At 41.0% G+C, this 17,973-nt stretch overlaps 1 protein-coding gene across 2 annotated transcripts in view; it reads left to right on the forward strand.

Moving 5' to 3' along the window:
* The first annotated feature begins 403 nt into the window (after nt 1-403).
* Nucleotides 404-17,973, forward strand: part of LOC132973089 (septin-7-like) — a 46,036-nt gene continuing 28,466 nt past the window's right edge. The window contains exons 1-2 of one of the 2 annotated variants that reach the window (XM_061036318.1): nt 404-682; nt 4,466-4,565. In XM_061036318.1, coding sequence (XP_060892301.1) covers nt 644-682; nt 4,466-4,565 — 139 coding nt within the window. In that variant the 5' untranslated portion in view covers nt 404-643. The remainder of the gene's footprint in view (nt 683-4,465; nt 4,566-17,973) is intronic. The other variant, XM_061036319.1, reaches the window with a different exon arrangement.

Consider the following 17,973-nt stretch of genomic DNA (forward strand, 5'->3'; position numbering starts at 1 on the left):
ATACTGATATCTCTTTTGGTTATTTTATTTGTTTGTGCATATATGTAAGTATGTATGCGACTTATGTCCAACATGTTTTATTATGAAGTCAAAATTATAATAAGCATTTGAACTGACAGTAGACCGGGTAACGTTGCCTTCACCCAGGGTAGCCAACATAATTTTGGTCTGAAAATTGTAGATAGGCCTATAGGCCTTATAACATTGGGGGGATACCATGCAGGTTGAGTCATTTTTACAGAAAAACACCGTGTTCAGGAATTAAAACCAAATACGGAACCATGCTATGTTCTTTCTTCAATTCCTGTATGGCTACCGTGAAGAAAAAAAATATTTCACTAAATCCGTTTTATTCTGAAATCGCTGACCGGATGTTTTCTTGTTAATCCTGCTTGTTTGTCTCACGCGAAAAAAAAATCGGTAGGGTCACTTTCCTTCAGTGTGTTACATCTGGTAGTAGTATCCGTTAGCGGCCATATGTAATTTAACCTCATTCATTCATTTTCGGACGCACTTTGTTTCTTTAGTCTTCACGTATTTGAGGCTTTGTGAGGGCGCTTCATTCCATTCCGCTCCGTCGTTTTTTGGACATTGTTTTCGGTGTATGCCTCGGTGACTGTGTCGGCTGGGTGGTGACAGGACGATGATTGAACGACCAGAGGCTGCGGTTCCGAGCATCGCTGTAAGTCCATATGTCTTATGAAATAAACACCGATACAGCTGTTAAGAGTGCTGATATTTTAAACAGACTTGTTATTAAAATCCACATTTTAATATTCTGTATAACCGGTTTAGTTGCTCCTTGTTGTATAGCTAGCTTAATGGAGAACTACCAAACTCGTCTTACAGTATGTGCGTTTTAGGATTAATCGTTCTCTTCACGGATAGATAACTTAATAAAACATCGTTCACTGTTTCTGACTCGTTAATATTTGTATTCTGTTAAAATCGGCTGTACGTTTTATACCAAACAAAATGTAATAAGGGACGTATTATCGTTTAAAACAATGCATCACGCCTCCCTCCTCTATATAGCGTAAAGGGGAGTTTTTTTAAGTACTATGCCACTTTAAGAATTCAGCCATGTTCTTAAAATGTAATATTTATATATTTATCAGATCATCATTAAACTGTGTGCATTTTAATTAAGTTTGGTCTAATTCTTCACTCAGAATATTAGTTGACCACATCGGGCTTGCTTTGTAAAGTGTTTTTTTTTTTATTTTGCTGACATTTCCATTTATCTATGAGTAACACAGATCACACGCAGATTACACATCATGCCACACAATGTGTTTGCGTTGAATCTGTTTGTTTCTGCCTACACACAGTTATATAGCAAAATATCCTCAGTGCTAAAAAGAATAACTAATAGAGAAAGAAAGAAATTGCACTTGCACTCATATATATAATAATAATAATATATACATATTTCTGCTCTCCTTCAGTGTTAAGTGATGTAATATTTATGGCAACATTCATATTCTGTCTGTCATAAATGCAAGTTTAAAACAGCTGAGGGCCTCAGCATCAGCTGCTGTATGCATGAAGTGGGTGGACTTGGCAATACAGATGATGTCAGTGAATCCGGCAGCTACTATCACCCACTGTGTGGAGTGGGGGGAGGGGTTAACATTAACAGTATGGGATGACTAGCCTTTCTCTTCCTCATCCCCCATTATGTCCCCAGATGAAGTCCCTTACCACTTTCAAGAACTACATTAACCATAATGCATTTCATTGAGTGAATGTGTGTGTGTTTGTGTCTTTGCGGCATTGTAAATACTTGTGATACTGTAATGGATACAAATATTGTTAGGAAATGTAATGAGTGATTGTTGTACAGAAGTCTATTTGTGTGTTGCAGATGCAAGGTCCCTTTTCAAAGTATGGTTTCTATATTCATGCCCAAATGAGCATGTATGTGTGATGCATTTTAAACCATGCAAACACACAGTTGTACTCATGTAGTCAACATTTTGATCCACAGAATCCTCCCTACCTACATCTCTCCATTAATGCATGTCCATACTTACCTCCCTCTTCACACACATGAACACAGGCACACTCACTCACACACACAGAGAGCTTCAAGTAGCTGAACACTTGAGCAGAGCAGCCTGCACTAATGATTTCCGCTGTTTTATTACCTGTGCCACCCACATCACAGCTACTGGGGAATGGACAGACCATCGCAGTCGGCATCTTATGTAACACATGCACATAAACTTGTTTGTGGGTGGATCAAAGTAGGAAACGGTGGAAAGTGCTTCAGGCTTGTTCAGAGCAGTTACGCTTGCTGTCGAGTGGCATACATCAGAGTATTGATGAGGCAAATAGATCGTTTCCTTTTCTTTTACAGCGTTCTGTACGTGTATTGCATCACAGGGGATGTTGGTTGGTAGTTTACTGTTGAATACATGTCACAGTCAATATTACAAAATTGGTAATACAGTACAGATCAGCCTCAAAGGGACATTTAATATGAGTATATGATAAGTACTTGTACGAATGCAAAGTCAACACTAAACTACATTGTAACTGGTAGGCCTGACACGAAGGCTCTCTGTATTGGTTTCAGTGCGGGAGATGAGGCTAATTCATCTTCTTTTGTAGTCAGTCATTAATCAAAACTTCCTGCGTTGGATTCTGTGTTGTCTCTCCTGCCCAATTGTTTTTGAACAGTTAACTACCAGATGCAAGGAGGCTAAAGGCTAAACAAATATTGAATCTTCTCTGTTTGAAGTTGCAGTCAGGCATAAGCTCTCCTTCAGGATCTCTCTTAAAGGATCAGTCTTGAAAATGAGAAAAAGACTACAAAAAAAGCTACTTCTTTAGGCTACAGTTTGGTAGCTTATCCAAAGATGATGAGACATCATAATGGGAGTTGACAAGAAAGCAATTGAAGCAGTGAACATGTATGACTAAATTCGACCCTAGAGATGTCTTCTTTACATGCATTGTCTTCTAAGATTGCTTGCGAAAGCTCTGCTTCCACCAAGCAGTCCGGTTTGGTTCAGAACAGTTCGGTACCGTAAACCCTAAACTTGCTTGCGGCAGCCAACCCTACCCTTATTTGGTAAGCGGAGTACATGGAGATAGCCGCGTCAGCTATGTAATAGTGTGACATCATAGCAGCCCAACACAGTGTAGCCAGCTATTAATTAAGTTCAACGAAGAAGAAGAAGAATGGGACCCTTTATGGTCTGATCGGTACCCTTGGCACCCCAACAAAAGGGTACCAAAAAAGTAGGACGGTACCGGATCCCTTATTTTGATACCATTCCCAGCTTTTGCCAGTGGAAATGCCAATAAATTTGTACCCTACCGAACCAAACTGAACCGGACCGCTTGGTGGAAACGGGGCTTAAGTATGGCCCTGAAATTCAGATCACCTACTGTTCAGAGTTGGAGGCTACACTTTTAGGAATGAACTTCTCCAAAGCTCTACCGAAACGGGGGTAGATGTTAATTAGTAATAAATTAAATTCCCCCGTAGATGAAGGTTGTTATAGAATGCCATGTTATTTAATGCTTTCATTGGAGGGGATGTGTCTAATCTGTGACTTTATGTGGTAGTTTGATTAGGTCAGAGGGTCAGCTGCAGGTCCTGCTGTTTCAGGAGACCCATGAACACAGAGCCACACTTCTCCATCTGTTCCATGCATGACAGAGCCTGAGAGGCCGCGCTCACAGCGAGGCAGACCGGGCCGGCAATCGATTGTGTTTGCCTCATGTAGCGTGCAGGACCATGCATGGTGATTGGAGGGTGCTGGTGGTTCTGACAACATGCTGGGAGTTAGGGAGGCAGAGGGAGATGGAGAAGGGAGAAAGGGATTGATTCAGAGAAAACCTCAGTGGTAAAAAAGGAGAGGAGCGTGGGGGCCTGGCAGCCTGTTTGAGAGCTACCCTCCTCACCATGACTCAACACGTAGGGAGATTTAGTCTGTTAGTGTCGTGTTATTTTCATCTTATTTCTGCTTTAGGAGCTTCATTTATAGGCTTAAATCACTTTTCTGTTTCAGTTTGCTTGTTTGATGGACTGAGTGGCACAGTTGTCATCCCTTCCTCTTTGGTCCCTGTTATTTTAAAGACTGCCTCCCCCTCACCTCTTTCCCCATCTTTAACACCTTTTTGTTCTCTCTTGTATTTATCTCAGCTGCACACTTCACATCAAAGGGACACAAAAATACTAATTGAAGGCTCACAACTGTGTGTGTCTGCCTGAAGCCAAAAAATCTTAGCGCTGTGTGTTTGTTTACACGCGTAAAATACCATAGTTACAGGGTCTGTGTGTGTGTTGCATACATCTATGAGTTAATAAGGGCTTATGCTCTGTATATGCTATTACAGGCCTTTACTTTGATTAGATTAAGATTCAGTTTGACAGCTTGTGGTTTTCATGCTGTGTATAGTTCATGAAGTGATAAAAAGTGTGTCTGTGTGTGTGTGTGTTTTTCCTCAGCAGCGGAATCTGGAGGGCTATGTCGGCTTCGCCAATCTTCCTAACCAGGTGTACCGGAAGTCCGTCAAAAGAGGCTTTGAGTTCACGTTAATGGTTGTGGGTAAGTTCGCAACCTCTACATTGGACCCCATGAGTGACGATATGCATGCATGTGTTTGCTCCTGTTCATGTCAGAGTATGTGTGTGTGATTATGTGAGCACACCTGCCCATCTATTTTGTCACTCACCTGAGTGTGTTTTCGTTGTTGTGTGATTGTGGGTCATTAGCACAGGTTAAAAGGAGTGAAGCACATGGGGCATCCAGCGCACTCAGCTGCTCAGGGTGACGATTTTGACAGTTGAAAAAAGCAGAAGTTGTGCCCTTGCTGTTCTAACGTGTTCTTCAGATGTGAAGAATGTGCGCATGTGGAACTATTTCTTGCGAGAGACAGATTCCCACAGTGTCCCTCTGGGGAGTTGTCTCTGTTGCCCCAGGGCGCACAATAACATATCTGTGTATTTCAGATAATTCGATTTGGAAAGTGAGTAGGATGTTGGCTCAAGTATGAATGAATGCTGCGTACAGAGAGTGGTTAACAGCATTACAGAGGGATAGAAGGGGACAGAGGGGTTAAGGAAGCATTGGGTCTGACTATGCATGATGACACCCAATTGTTGTCTTTTATAGGAAGCTGAGGTCATGGCAGGTCATCTTCTTTGAATCAGCCTTTTGCAACATTGCAATTCTCTCATTAACCTCGATTTTCTGTAGTAGTTGAATTGTCTTCCCAGGGTTTACTCTTCATTCCCAAGGACAAAAGGTTAAGGTTAAGGGCTTTTGGGAAACGCTGTTTGTTGATTCCACTAAAAACATTATTTTTAATACACTTTGTCTTACCAATTTAACCAAGCAACACAACAGGCTGTTAAAAAAAAACTATTCCCAGGCTAGAATTTTGGGTTATTTGTGTGATTACAACTGTCACTGAGATTTCTGTCTTTTGGATCAGAACTCTGAAGTTCTGGTCTCACATGGACTCCTTATCGACATATTGAACTGTACACTGTGTGAATGGGCCTCTAGTGTATTAATGAAAAGATGGATTTACTGTGGAGGTCCTGCTGTTAAGCTGTCATGTATACCCAAATTGATCTTCGCACTTTCAGTCCACACTATGGATTGTGTATAAAGTGTGACGCTGTATCATTGCAAAGTTTGATGTTAAAGGCTTAATATGTGATTTTTTGATCCAGCAGATGTCGCCCTTGAGCACCAGCATGAAACCAAAACAACTCGCGCTGCATTGTTGTGTTAGCATGCTAATGCAGGAGTTGACATTAAGTGAAATTTGCCAGTGGCCCGGAGGGTTTTCAAAGATCACTGGCCCGAACATCGTAACCACTGGCCCAGGAACGTTACTTTTGATTTGAAAAATAACACAAATTTACTCTTGAACCATTCTGGTGCAAAAGTAAATTACAACTTTTATTTAATTAATTGAGAACTAATTATACAAATATTGTGTATGTTTCTTATATCTATGTGCTCTATGTTTATTCACGATGCTGGTAACTGTAAGAGTCTACTTAATCTGATTTGATATTAATATGAGGCTGTGATAGAGCTGGAATTATTATAATCACCTTTCTCTCCTTCTTTCTTCTCTGTGAGAAACTCTTCATCCTTAGATCTTTACTTTAGGAGCTCTCTTAAGGGCTAAGATGCTTTGTGAATAACTTTTATCTTTACCAGGATCTAGTCTTTAACTTTAAGGGGAAATTTAGCTGCAGCGTGTTTCAGCTCCAGCTGTCTGTCACTGTGGCTGAAACTTTTCTCTGTTCTGGTTTCGTCATGCCCAGCTGTCACTCTCGACTCTTCCAGTGATTTTTTTCCTTTGAAAGCTGAGTTAAGCTCGGCTTTTGTCGTGATCTGATGGTTTTAAAACCGTTTTACCAAACTTGTTTTTTATCAGAGAAAACCTGCGCTAAAATCTGTGTGCGAGTGAGCTCGCGGGAGGGACAGCAGTGAAGACGTCGGCTGCCTTTCAACTGTGACACACATGCGCGCACGAGCGCTTATGATACGTTATTAGCGCGACGTTTTTAAAATAATTACTGACAAAACACCGGTATAACAGGAACGTGTTACTGTCTGTTTTATTTTTCAGGCAGTATTTGGCTAGGAAAGCTCGGAAAGCATCACAGACAGTGGGACTCAGGTGTCACACCCATTGTAGACAGTCATGACACAGAGTTATTTTCAGAGGATATACATAATTTCTATTACATTTAAGTGTGAAAAATCGCATATCAAGCCATTAAATTGGGACACTGCAAATAATACAGATAATTGAGATTCCTGAGATGGCCTCCGGCACCTTTCATGCAGGACAATGATATAAATGTTTTTATGTCACTCTTGCATAGAGAACAAATACGCATAGTGACCCAACTAAATAAGTCACAAAGTGCTGGACAAAACTCAATAATTCACAACATGACTGGGTAACCTAACCACACAGAAATGTTTTCATGGTTTCTTTCTGCCTTCTTTTATTTCTGCTACTTTGGAAACATTCTGGATTTTTCTATGGTTCCTGTTATTTAAGGCTTTTTATTTTGGTCTTAAAATGTAACTCCAGCTTCCATTTAAATACTTAAAATAAGATTCTAACTTGTTGCATCTTGTAGTATTCGTGACATGATCGATAAAAGGATGAAGACATTTAAACATAATGGCGTCCAGCCGTCTTTGTTTCAGCCTGGGATTTAAGCATCCTCTTCAGTAAACTGCCACTGTGAGAGAAGAGCAAGAGGCAGACAAAGACAGCAGAGCAATGGCTTGTGAGAGAAATGCATGATGAACTAGTTCCTGTGTCAGACCCTCTCACATATGGGCCCCTCAGTCTCTCTCCCCTGCTTTCTTGGCTCCCAGTCCTGCATACCCCAGCTGATCCAAATTTCACTTCTAACAAATGTGAGGAGCTTAGCAGCACTAAAGATGAGGTTTAGAGGGAGGGGTCTTAGTTAGAGGTTGTTTGTCCCACTGAATTCCCTCTGAATGTTTGGATAATTTGATTTAGGGCTGTTATTCACTGACATGCTATAGATGAAACATTGATCGTTAAAGGCCAAACAGACATTTACAAAATCAGTCTTAATCCCACACTCTGTGAAAAGTCTTTGACAAAAAAAAACTTGAAGAGAGAAGTCTTGAAATATTGCTTTCTTCTAAGAAACGTTTTAAACATTAGCTACATAGCTTGGCAGTGTCTAGTGCTATCAAATAGCTTACTGAGGAGTTCTGGTGCTTCGACTCATGCCTCAAAACATCACCTATAAGGCAAGCCTTGATTCAACCTTTGTGGGAATCATATTACTCAAATAGAAGCGATAAAGGCAGTGTATAATCACCAGAGTTTTCTTACTTTCTGAATGTATTTATTTGTTTTGTAAAAGGAGTGCTGCCTATTTTCACAAATCAACCAGCAGAGTGTTTATTCTGCAACAAGGGCTGAAGTTTGGACAGTTATCCTGGTCTTGAGGAATCTCATATTGTCAAATATATATTTTTCACATCATCAAATTTATAGGATTAGCCAAGAAAAAATTCTGACCGTGATCATAAACCAAATGTAATTCAGAGTTGATAGGGGGGGGGAGGAAAAGGATTGAGGGGGAAAACAGGGAATACCAGTGCAGGAGAGAGAGACTGAAAAGCAGATTATATTTTGATTTGAGAAGCAGCCAGCTGGACGTACATCATGAGAGACAGACTGATTTCTGGCCACAGCACTGCTGTACTTGGCATTGTTGAGAGGTGTGAAAGCTCGGCTCGGCTATGAGGCCCAGTATTGTTCTGTTGTAATTTTGGAACAGACAGATGGTGGAGTAAGAGCTGTCTCATCGGGTGCCTGCAGGTAACCAGATCATAACAGGGGTGGCAGCTGAGACGAGTCTTTCCTGTCGACAGAACTTTGAAATATGATGATAATAATTGGGTTTTCTTTGGATGACTTAATACAGATATAAATCAAACCCTTTTCTGCTTCTCACGCAGCTAGTTCCAGTTTTATTTTCCTAAAATGTGATGAAATTCCTCTGTGCCATCATTTTCACTTACATAATGTCTCCCTCTTTGTCAAGTAAAGTATTCCAGTGACCCATTGGCCCGATGTTAATGAGCCGATAGTGCTTCTACTTTTCTGCTGGAGGTGTGGGCGGTGTTTCCAAAAATCTTGCACATTTTATGGAATTTGATATCACTGTAACAGCAAGGTTTGTAATTGATTAACCATGGAAAAGTCCCACAAAAAAATCCCCAGAATAAATAACCAATTATTAAATTTAGGTTTACAAGTGTCCCCCAAACTGCAAGAATTTCACTATTGCAGCTAAATAAACTGAAGCTGAAAATCCATCTCTTCAAGTGCACTAGTTAATAAGTTTACACTTTAACCTGATGTGATGAAAAAAAGGATTACACTAATAGATTATGGGAGAAATATTGACCATTTGGTGGTCCATATGAGGAACTTTTTTTCATTCTGTTAATGTATTTTCATGTATTGAAGGAAGTACTAAGGAAGGCTGAGTAACACTGAAAGGCGTTATGGGTTTTTGGGGCTGGATTGATATCCGGGAGATAAAAATCTGATACCGATTTATCAGCTGCTATCTTTCTTAGATCTCTCTTCGATTTTTAGAAATAGACAGATAGATATAAATATACACATTAATACTTTGATCCCTCGATGCAGTTATCAAACACTTGTGGAAACGATATCAAATAGAAGATGGTAATTTAACTGGAAGTTACTGTGCATGTACGTGCATCACTGCTTGACACTCTGGAGAGTGATAATGCTTGTTGTAATCCATACAGCACACTCTGCTGGTGAAATATAACTGCTAGTGTAATACATGAAACTCAAATGAAAGACTTGACTGGTGAATAAATCTAGTAATTTTGGCAAATATCTGAGATAAAATAATCTGATACCGATTCTTTAAATGCTAATATCGGCCAATATTATCGGCTGCCCGATTAATCAGTCAGGCTCTAGTTTCTATGCGTATGTGCAAGAAAATTCATCGACTTTATAGGGTCAATTTCATTGCCGAATCTGATCCGAATCTGTGACTTACAATCTAAAACAAAGCAACACTTAAGTTTAGGTGAATAATGGTGGAAGAAGTCTCATTATCTGAATCTGGTACCATGATGCTAACTTTGAAAACACCACCTTGTTATAGAAATTTTGCAAGTGCTTCTGTAAGCATATTTAAGCATATAAGTTATTATCTGCCAGTTGATGTGACTAAAGATCACTGAGAACTTAGTAGATTACTTGCAGAGGGCTGCCTTATTGGGGCTCAGCTTCCATTGAAATGATATCGTACAGTCTTTAATGGAGGGTGATGATCATTTCATCCCAGTTTTTGAGATTCTTAGAACTGTGTTCTCGATAAGTGATGAGCGTTGCCAAAAGACTTGTTGCTGCATTTGACTGCTCTTCTGGCGGATTTCTCTTTATGCTTCACTCTCTTCTGTCCAACTCGTCTATCCATCTCTCTCTTGGGGGAAAAGGCTGCTTCCTGCCTCCTTTGTCCAACTGGCAGACTGAATAGAAACTCCTGGACAGATCAGCAAGATCCAGCACCAGTGCAGAGAGCTGAACAGAGCTGAGTCAGATCAACATTGAAGGGAGCTGGGAGAAGAGGGGAAGTGATGCGGGCTACATGCTGCTTCTGATGTGAAACAAGGCCAGTACTTGACTGCCCCACTGCTTCTCTCTCCTAAAGCAACTCTGGAGGAGAGCACATCAGAGGATTTAAATGTGACCTCACAAGCAGAGCTGTGCGCTGGGGGAATTTTGCTGTATGTTGAACTAATGAAAATTCTTACTGGGTTGCACTGACTTAGTGTGATGATTCATTCTGTGATCTCCAAGATGAGGTTATCAGGGACATTTGACTATTGGATTTCAGTTAGACTACTACTTACAAGTGCCTGTTACGGCCTGTTATTGGGGCGGCAGTAGCTCAGTCTGTAGGGACTTAGGTTGGGAACCGGAGGGTCGCCAGTTCAAGTCCCAGTGCGGCTCAAATCTGGAAATTTGTCTGGTAGCTGAAGAGGTGCCAGTTCACTTCCCGAGCACTGCAGAGGTGTCCTTGAGCCAGGCACCCATCCCCCCTCCCCCTCCCCCCGGCGCCCGCCGTGGCAACCCCCCCACTCCAACATCCCTCCATCAATGCATGTTGGTGCATGTAAAATTTAATTTCCCCTTGCCGGATTAAGAAAGTATATCTTACCCAACATACAAAAGTGAGAACTTTGTTAGCAAAGTGAGTCCACAGCATTGAACAATCACAAGCACTACATGTGACATTTGATTTAATAAATGTTGTGATACCATTTTTACCTTCCCAACATTCCTTTCAGTAACATAGACTTTAGTATTGGCTGAGTACCCCTCTGATACTTATGCAATTAAAAAAATAAAAAAACATAATGTTGTTAGGAGTAGGCTGATTGGTGCATTTTCCTGGCATTGGCCAACATTATACTTTCTTATTTTTACCTGAAACCAATTGAGTCTTGGGGTTAATTGGTTATTATATTGGATATGTGCATGACAATTGGCCAATAATACATTTGAGGCAGTGTCGTAGGCCGACACGGACACTAATATTTGAGAAAGGACATCTCTATATTAAGAGTTTTATCTCAATATTACCAATTTAGACTTAATTTATCTTACAAAAGATCTATTTGCCATCTTGTGTTTAGAAAAATTGAAGAACTTTTGAGTTTATATCCCTTATCCAAGCCCTTGGCACATCACATTTCATTAACATAAACCACCTTTCATTGTATTCCTGACTTGTCATGTCACCACAGTACAAAAATGATGATGATTTTATCTGTTGGGTGTTATACATTTATTTAAATCCAGAGTCTAGTTTAAAATAGAGCACATCAGGGCCTTTGTCCACAGGCCAAGCATTGTGAACAAACAAGCAGTAATGCTGGATGAGATAGAATCTCAATTAGCATCAAGTAGAATTTTACTACGAGTCAGCATCGGTTCATCTGCCTCACAGATCTGGTATAACCGAAGACTGTTTGACTGTTCGTCCTGCTGTCTATTCGGTTGTTGTTGTACTTCCCTAAGCATGTGAGCTTTGTGTGTGTTTGCGTGCGTGTGCGTGTGCGTGCGTGTGTGTGTGTTCAGATAAGACGGTTTGACGGGCTTACGATTGACCGCCTTGCCTACTGACCTTGCAGAAGGGAGTGAGTGAAGGAAGGCTTTGGTCCAGTTAATCTGCTGGCTTAACCAGATGCGTTTATACACACCAAGTCCACACATTCACTCACGCTCACACACACTCACTATTTCAGTGTATTGGCCAATGTGTATGACTAATGTGAAGACTAGCCGGCTTGTCTACAGTTAAGAAAACACTCTGGAAAAAAGTCAAAGTTGAGCACAAATCATTTAACATAGCTAAACATGGAATCACAGCATTTGTGGTTGTGCTTTGCTGAGTATGACGACTGTTAGCTCTGCAAACCTTTACAACAGCATCCCTGTGCTAAATGGGGTTACTTATTGCACTGGTCATTATTTAACTTTAACCTGAGTCAGCCTACATCTTTATCTCCATTTTCTTCTTCTCTCCTCACTCTAGGCCAAATAATCAATAATTCTCTTAATAGGTTGTTTTACCAACTGGTAATTCTGGTGCCGACTAGTAAGGGTTACAATGTTGTTTTGTCAGCTAGTCGTGCTCATTCCTAGTTCCTTTTCCTATCTACTTACCAAGTCTTGTCCCCAACTTTCACTTTGTCATTTAGGCTCTGAATGAAGATTGCTACAGCAAGTTACAGTTTCCCCATTCGCAGGACCATAGACAGGGAATTGACAAACTGTGTTAATGTGACAAAGACGCTGATGAATCGTCAAACATGACCACAGTCTCAAAACACTGACATGTGCTATTAGGTGTCTAACTGTAATGCCACATTTAAAATCTCTGTTCCCTCAAACCAACTACACGCATGTTTAGTTTGAGTTTTATTGCTGAACATGGCATGCTTGACAAACTGTCTGATGATGATTAAAGCCTGCTTATTGAAATAATTGGAGAAAAATCTTTCAAAGTAAACAGCAGAACATCATTGTCACACTTATTACTCCGGAAACACTGAAGTTGCAGCCTGCAAAATCTCGAAGGGAACTATGTTTTCACGGGAGCTTTTTTGTCTTTAATAAAATGGGGTCTAGATGACTGAATAAGTAGAAAAAGTTTTTTTTAATTGATCCATTAGATAACTTTACAGGCAGCCATGAAACAGGCTGTAATGGCTGTGAGGAATTCCAATAGAAAAATGTGTGAGATCAAAGTACATCTACTAAGTCCAAAGTGGCTCTTTGTCTGATTCAGAGGATCATTTTGACTTGGCATTGGTTGTCAGTTGCAGTGCTGTGGATGTGGCTCATTCGACACAGTTTACTGGGATAGGTCAATGTAACGGAGCCATCGTTAAAGTTATTAGTTCCACCTGTGCTTTTTTATGACATGACAAATCAGTGTGTCTGCTGTGAAAAAGACCTTGTGGTTTGAGTTGGCCGATACTGGGAGCATTATCTGGCAAGTCCATTGTGTAGATGAACCTTTGGCAACCAAGGGCATGCTAAAAGGATTATAAGTGCCATCCGGCCTGTGAACGTCCCTGGATCTCCCCAGAGGAGCTGGAGTAAGTGGTTACAGGGAACAACATATGGGATACTTTGCTTAGCCACCTTAGAAAACAAATGGCTGGATAATCCAACAATTACTGTGTTGTGTTACATTGTAGCTATTTTAAATTGTACATGTGCACTCTGTTGTTGTGTCCATACTCTGAAAGAAACAATATGAGTTACACACCACTGCATCTAACCATCCTGAAAAAAAAACAATTTGGCTGTTTATTGACATACTCGCCTAAAGCTTTAAGCCATCATTTCACTCCATCATTTGGAGTCAGTGAAACGTATGCTTAAGCCCAACATCCATTGCACCAATATATCCAGTTAAAAGGGGGGTAAATCACCAGATAGCACTTTCAATTACTACAAAACTCTTGGATATTATCGTGTACATACTGAACACAAAAACATGTTTAAAGAAAAGTCAAAGGGCTAAAAAGTACATCAGCATATGAAAAAAAAAAAAAAACGTTCTTTCTTGGGCCCCGAACAGGCCAGAAGAAAGTTAGAGAAAGATGTGAAAATGTCTCGCTCAGCATCTTCCAGTTTGTACTCTGTCCTACATGTGTGGTATGCATTGAACCATCCATGCCTCTTCATTATTGCAGGACAGAAGCCTGTTTACAAATCTGCTCCACAAAGAGTCCCCATTGCCTCGGGGCACCACACTCAGCAGAGGCCACTCTTGTCAGTGTGCACGTGCATGTATGGATGGATCGTGCACATGTGCATGTTCATGCATGCTCAGTCAAACCACTGCAGGCGAGTCTCTCCCTCTCTTTACTCATTCTCTTTGCTCTGCTCGACTTCTCTACATCTCTATTTTTGAGATGCACATGTCTGCTGTGGCCCAGCACGTGCCGATTCTGTCAGATTTAGTCTCGGGCTCGGCGGATCCCCGCAGAACACTCACTCTCTAATTTGGAAGAAATAAAAAGCTGAGGAAAGTAGGTTGTGTCCCTCCGAGGCTCCTGTAGCTGGCCCATTATGACCTCGGCTTTTAGACATAGCGCTGACACAGTTTAGGTTGGCTTCTGACTCGTCTGTAGACTTTGCTGGACATGCAGATCCTTATCTTTGTCCTAACACTGACCTTTGCCCCCCCCCCCAGCCTCAGCCATTTAGCCTCAACAATAAAGAATGATCTTTTCCAACATTCAAACACAACTTCTCTCACATCCAGCGCCTGTGTGTCTGTCACTCACTCTCTGCTGTTCTCCCCTTTCAAGCCTGTATGTTCCCCAGATGTCTCATTTCACACTCTCTGGTCCAGGCCTCACACATGCCTGTGATGTGTGTATACTATATATGTGTGTGTGTTTGTGTTGGGTGCTTGTTAGTAGGCCTGTCAGGATGTGAGGGGGCCAGCTGCTGCCTCAGGGCTGAGAGAGAGAGAGAGAGAGAGGGGAGACAGAATGGGAGAAAGAGAGTGAGGAATGTCAGGAATCCCATGGGAAGACCACTGGGACCATTTGAATGTTTGTTTTTCTGTCTCACAGTCAGGCTCAATATAGCTCTTGTTATATTCGTATATTAAATGAGCATGTGTTTAATCTGTACATTTAACTTGCAGTCTGCTACCTAACATCACTGAGTGAGCATCAGTAAACCAGGGATTCCTGATGCATCAGTTGTACTCTCTGTTAGGTTCACGTCTGCAGGAGAGCAACTTGTAACCAAATTGTTACACTAGTTATCTACTCCAGATGTCTTTTTCATTTATGTGAGACAGATATGAACACATTACATAACACAGAGCCACATGTATTAAATCAATGACTACTAGTATGTAAGATACAGGCATGAAATGTACAAATATCTTTAAGAATGCCCTAATGAAATGAGTATCTGTATATGTCCATTTTTCAGATCCTCTAAAACAGATATCAGATATATGAAGATTTTAACTCAAGACTTTAGTGCTATTCACTAGACTGGACATGTATGTTCAGATATGAACAAAAAAAACAGCTGTGTTCTTTGTGGGGTTGATTAATCTACTGGATAAAGAAATCCCTCAAATGATAGCTATTTTAAACACATGCAGTTGTGGTATTTGAATATGCAGTAGAGTCACCTGATAGGTATATTATGACAATAAAGGAAAAGACACAGCCGTGAGTTTATTCATAGAAGACTGTAAGGACAACCCCAGACTGATAATGTTGGGGATGATGATCGCCAAACTAAAAGCAAAATAGATGAAGTACAGACGTGACAGCAGGGACAGAGCAGAGAAATGGGGCAATCTGAAATGTGGTTTGAGGCTGAGTGACGATCACACTGAGCTTTTGGAAATATGGAGAGATGGCTCGCTGTGACAGAGGAAGAGACACAGCAGGGATGAGCTGGAAGGGTCAGTCATCCATCATCGACGTTCAGGTCATTAGTCTATTTAGAGACTGTGCTTCCACATGTCGAGTGGAACCAATATTTAATTAAAGCTGAACTAGAGGCTAATTGGGACAAACCTGCCCTCAGGGAGGGTTCAGACTATACTGCAGTGACACGGTGAAGCATCATCACACTGTGGGGCTCTCACAGAAACAAACCTTTTATTTTTTTGATTGAAGTCAGCCACACAGCTATCAAGTAGAATCCATTCCCAATTATTTGTTAAAAGGTTAACATTTTGGATGAGTTGAACAGTTATTCCTCAAATTGGAATAAAAAATGCGGTTTAGTCCCCTTGGTAAAAAAAAAAATATTGGCCTCCTCACTGTAATGTTCAGTTACAGCCAACATATTGTTAGCTAACAATTCACTGAAAAGGTTTGGTCAGTGGGAATACCCAAGACCTGTTACTGAGGGTTTTTGGATTTTTATAGACCTCTGTCTTGACTTTTGGGAAGACACATCTGCTTCACAGACAAGACAGGACAAGCCAGGCTGAGCAGGTGGAGCCTGTCAGGAACAGAAACTTAAACCTTTGACCCATGACTTTCTGTGCTGAAATGCGGGGGACACTGCTTCACACAGGTTAAGTAATGTGGAGAGGTTCACACAGAAGAGACATGAGAATGAAAATCCACACTAACATCATGTAGGACAATCTGCCTAAAAACAGGTGGTGTGACAAAATACTAACTTATACAGAGGCCTCCTGCAATCACAGCTAACCTATGTAAAGTGGTGTCGGTATCTTAAAAACCGTGCAATTCAAATCCAATATACTTTTTGACGAATTCAGAAAACACACCCCTCAAGTCACATAGCTCCTCTATATGCAGTGAAAAAAATCAATTGATTGCAAATAGTTTAGCTTGGAGCAATCTTTACAGCACTATTTCAGCCATTTAGCAACAGGTAGCATTTGTGCACAGTACTATGACCTCTGCAGGCTGCTCTCCCATTTTCATGTCCTCGCCCACCAGGAGCAGAGATACATCACAGCAGAGATAACGTTGCATTGTTGTTTTTTAGTTGTTAGCTGTTCTCCTGTCAACACACATTTCTGACTCCAGCAGTGGGGTGACCGTATCATCTCTAAAAGTAAAACCTGAGTTAGCAGTTAGCCATGCTCTGTTTTCATTGATATTGCGTTCTATTTTTGTCTCCAGCAAGAGCAAGTGACAGCGGATGGAGAGAAAATAAAAATAAGACAATTGACCAATTCCCAATTGCTCAAATTCTTGATTTTGGACTGAGAACCGAAACCCTGACCCCCCCAAATAACTGCAGATATTCAGAATGTCCACAGTTTAATTGTGGAGTTGTTCAAGTTGATGTAATGAAAGCATCTCACATTATAGATTATTATTATTATTATTATTATTATTATTATTATTATTATTATTATTATTATTAATTTAGCTAATCAACCATGGTTGGCTAAGACTTTTTTTTATTGTTTTAAGTTTGCATCAGTGGTGACACTAACCTACAAACAGCAAATTAAGCTGGACACACACACACACCCAAAAACACACTCTTAGTCCCTAACTCCTTATCTTTAGATATCGTTCCCTCGTTTGTGGGGCTGGGAGCAATTTACCCCTAGCAGAGGAGGAGGAGGGTTTCATACATCTGTGCTATCTCGTCATGAAACGGCCTTTGTGTGTGTGTGTGTGTGTGTGTGTGTGTGTGTGTGTGTGTGTGTGTGTGTGTGTGTGTGTGTGTGTGTGTGTGTGTGTGTGTGTGTGTGTGTGTGTGTGTGTGTGTGTGTGTGTGTGTGTGTGTGTGTGTGTGTGTGTGTGTGTGTGTGTGTGTGTGTGTGTGTGTGTGTGTGTGTGTGTGTGTGTGTGTGTGTGTGTGTGTGTGTGTGTGTGTGTGTGTGTGTGTGTGTGTGTGTGTGTGTGTGTGTGTGTGTGTGTGTGTGTGTGTGTGTGTGTGCTTGACCTCCTACTCTAAACAGTCCATCAAATGGTGACAGCCATCGTCTGTCTCAGTGTCTCCTGCTGCAGCCAGTGTGTGTTCATAACTCACACAGGGACAGAATATCATCCATAACTGAACAAACACACACAGGGGGCAGAGCGAGGGGTTAAGGAGGGGTAAAGACTGGAATCCAACGAGTCTTCACACCATGTCGGCACACACTGATGGAAAACACAGATGTCCTGTTGAAGAGTATGAATGAAAGAGCTCTCCCTGTGGATGTTTGCCAGCGGCAGGTGTCCAGTTTTGAAGAGAGAAAAAAAAGTCTGTACTCATTCGTAGAGTGAAAAAAACGTTTAAATAATGCATCTGTAGAGATTTCCAAAAGAGAACATTTTTGGTATTGTTCCGGTTTTATGGTTCAGTCTAAGAGCGCACTCACACTGGACAATC

Source organism: Labrus mixtus, chromosome 4 (genome assembly GCF_963584025.1).
Source record: "Labrus mixtus chromosome 4, fLabMix1.1, whole genome shotgun sequence".
Taxonomy (NCBI): Eukaryota; Metazoa; Chordata; class Actinopteri; order Labriformes; family Labridae; genus Labrus; species Labrus mixtus.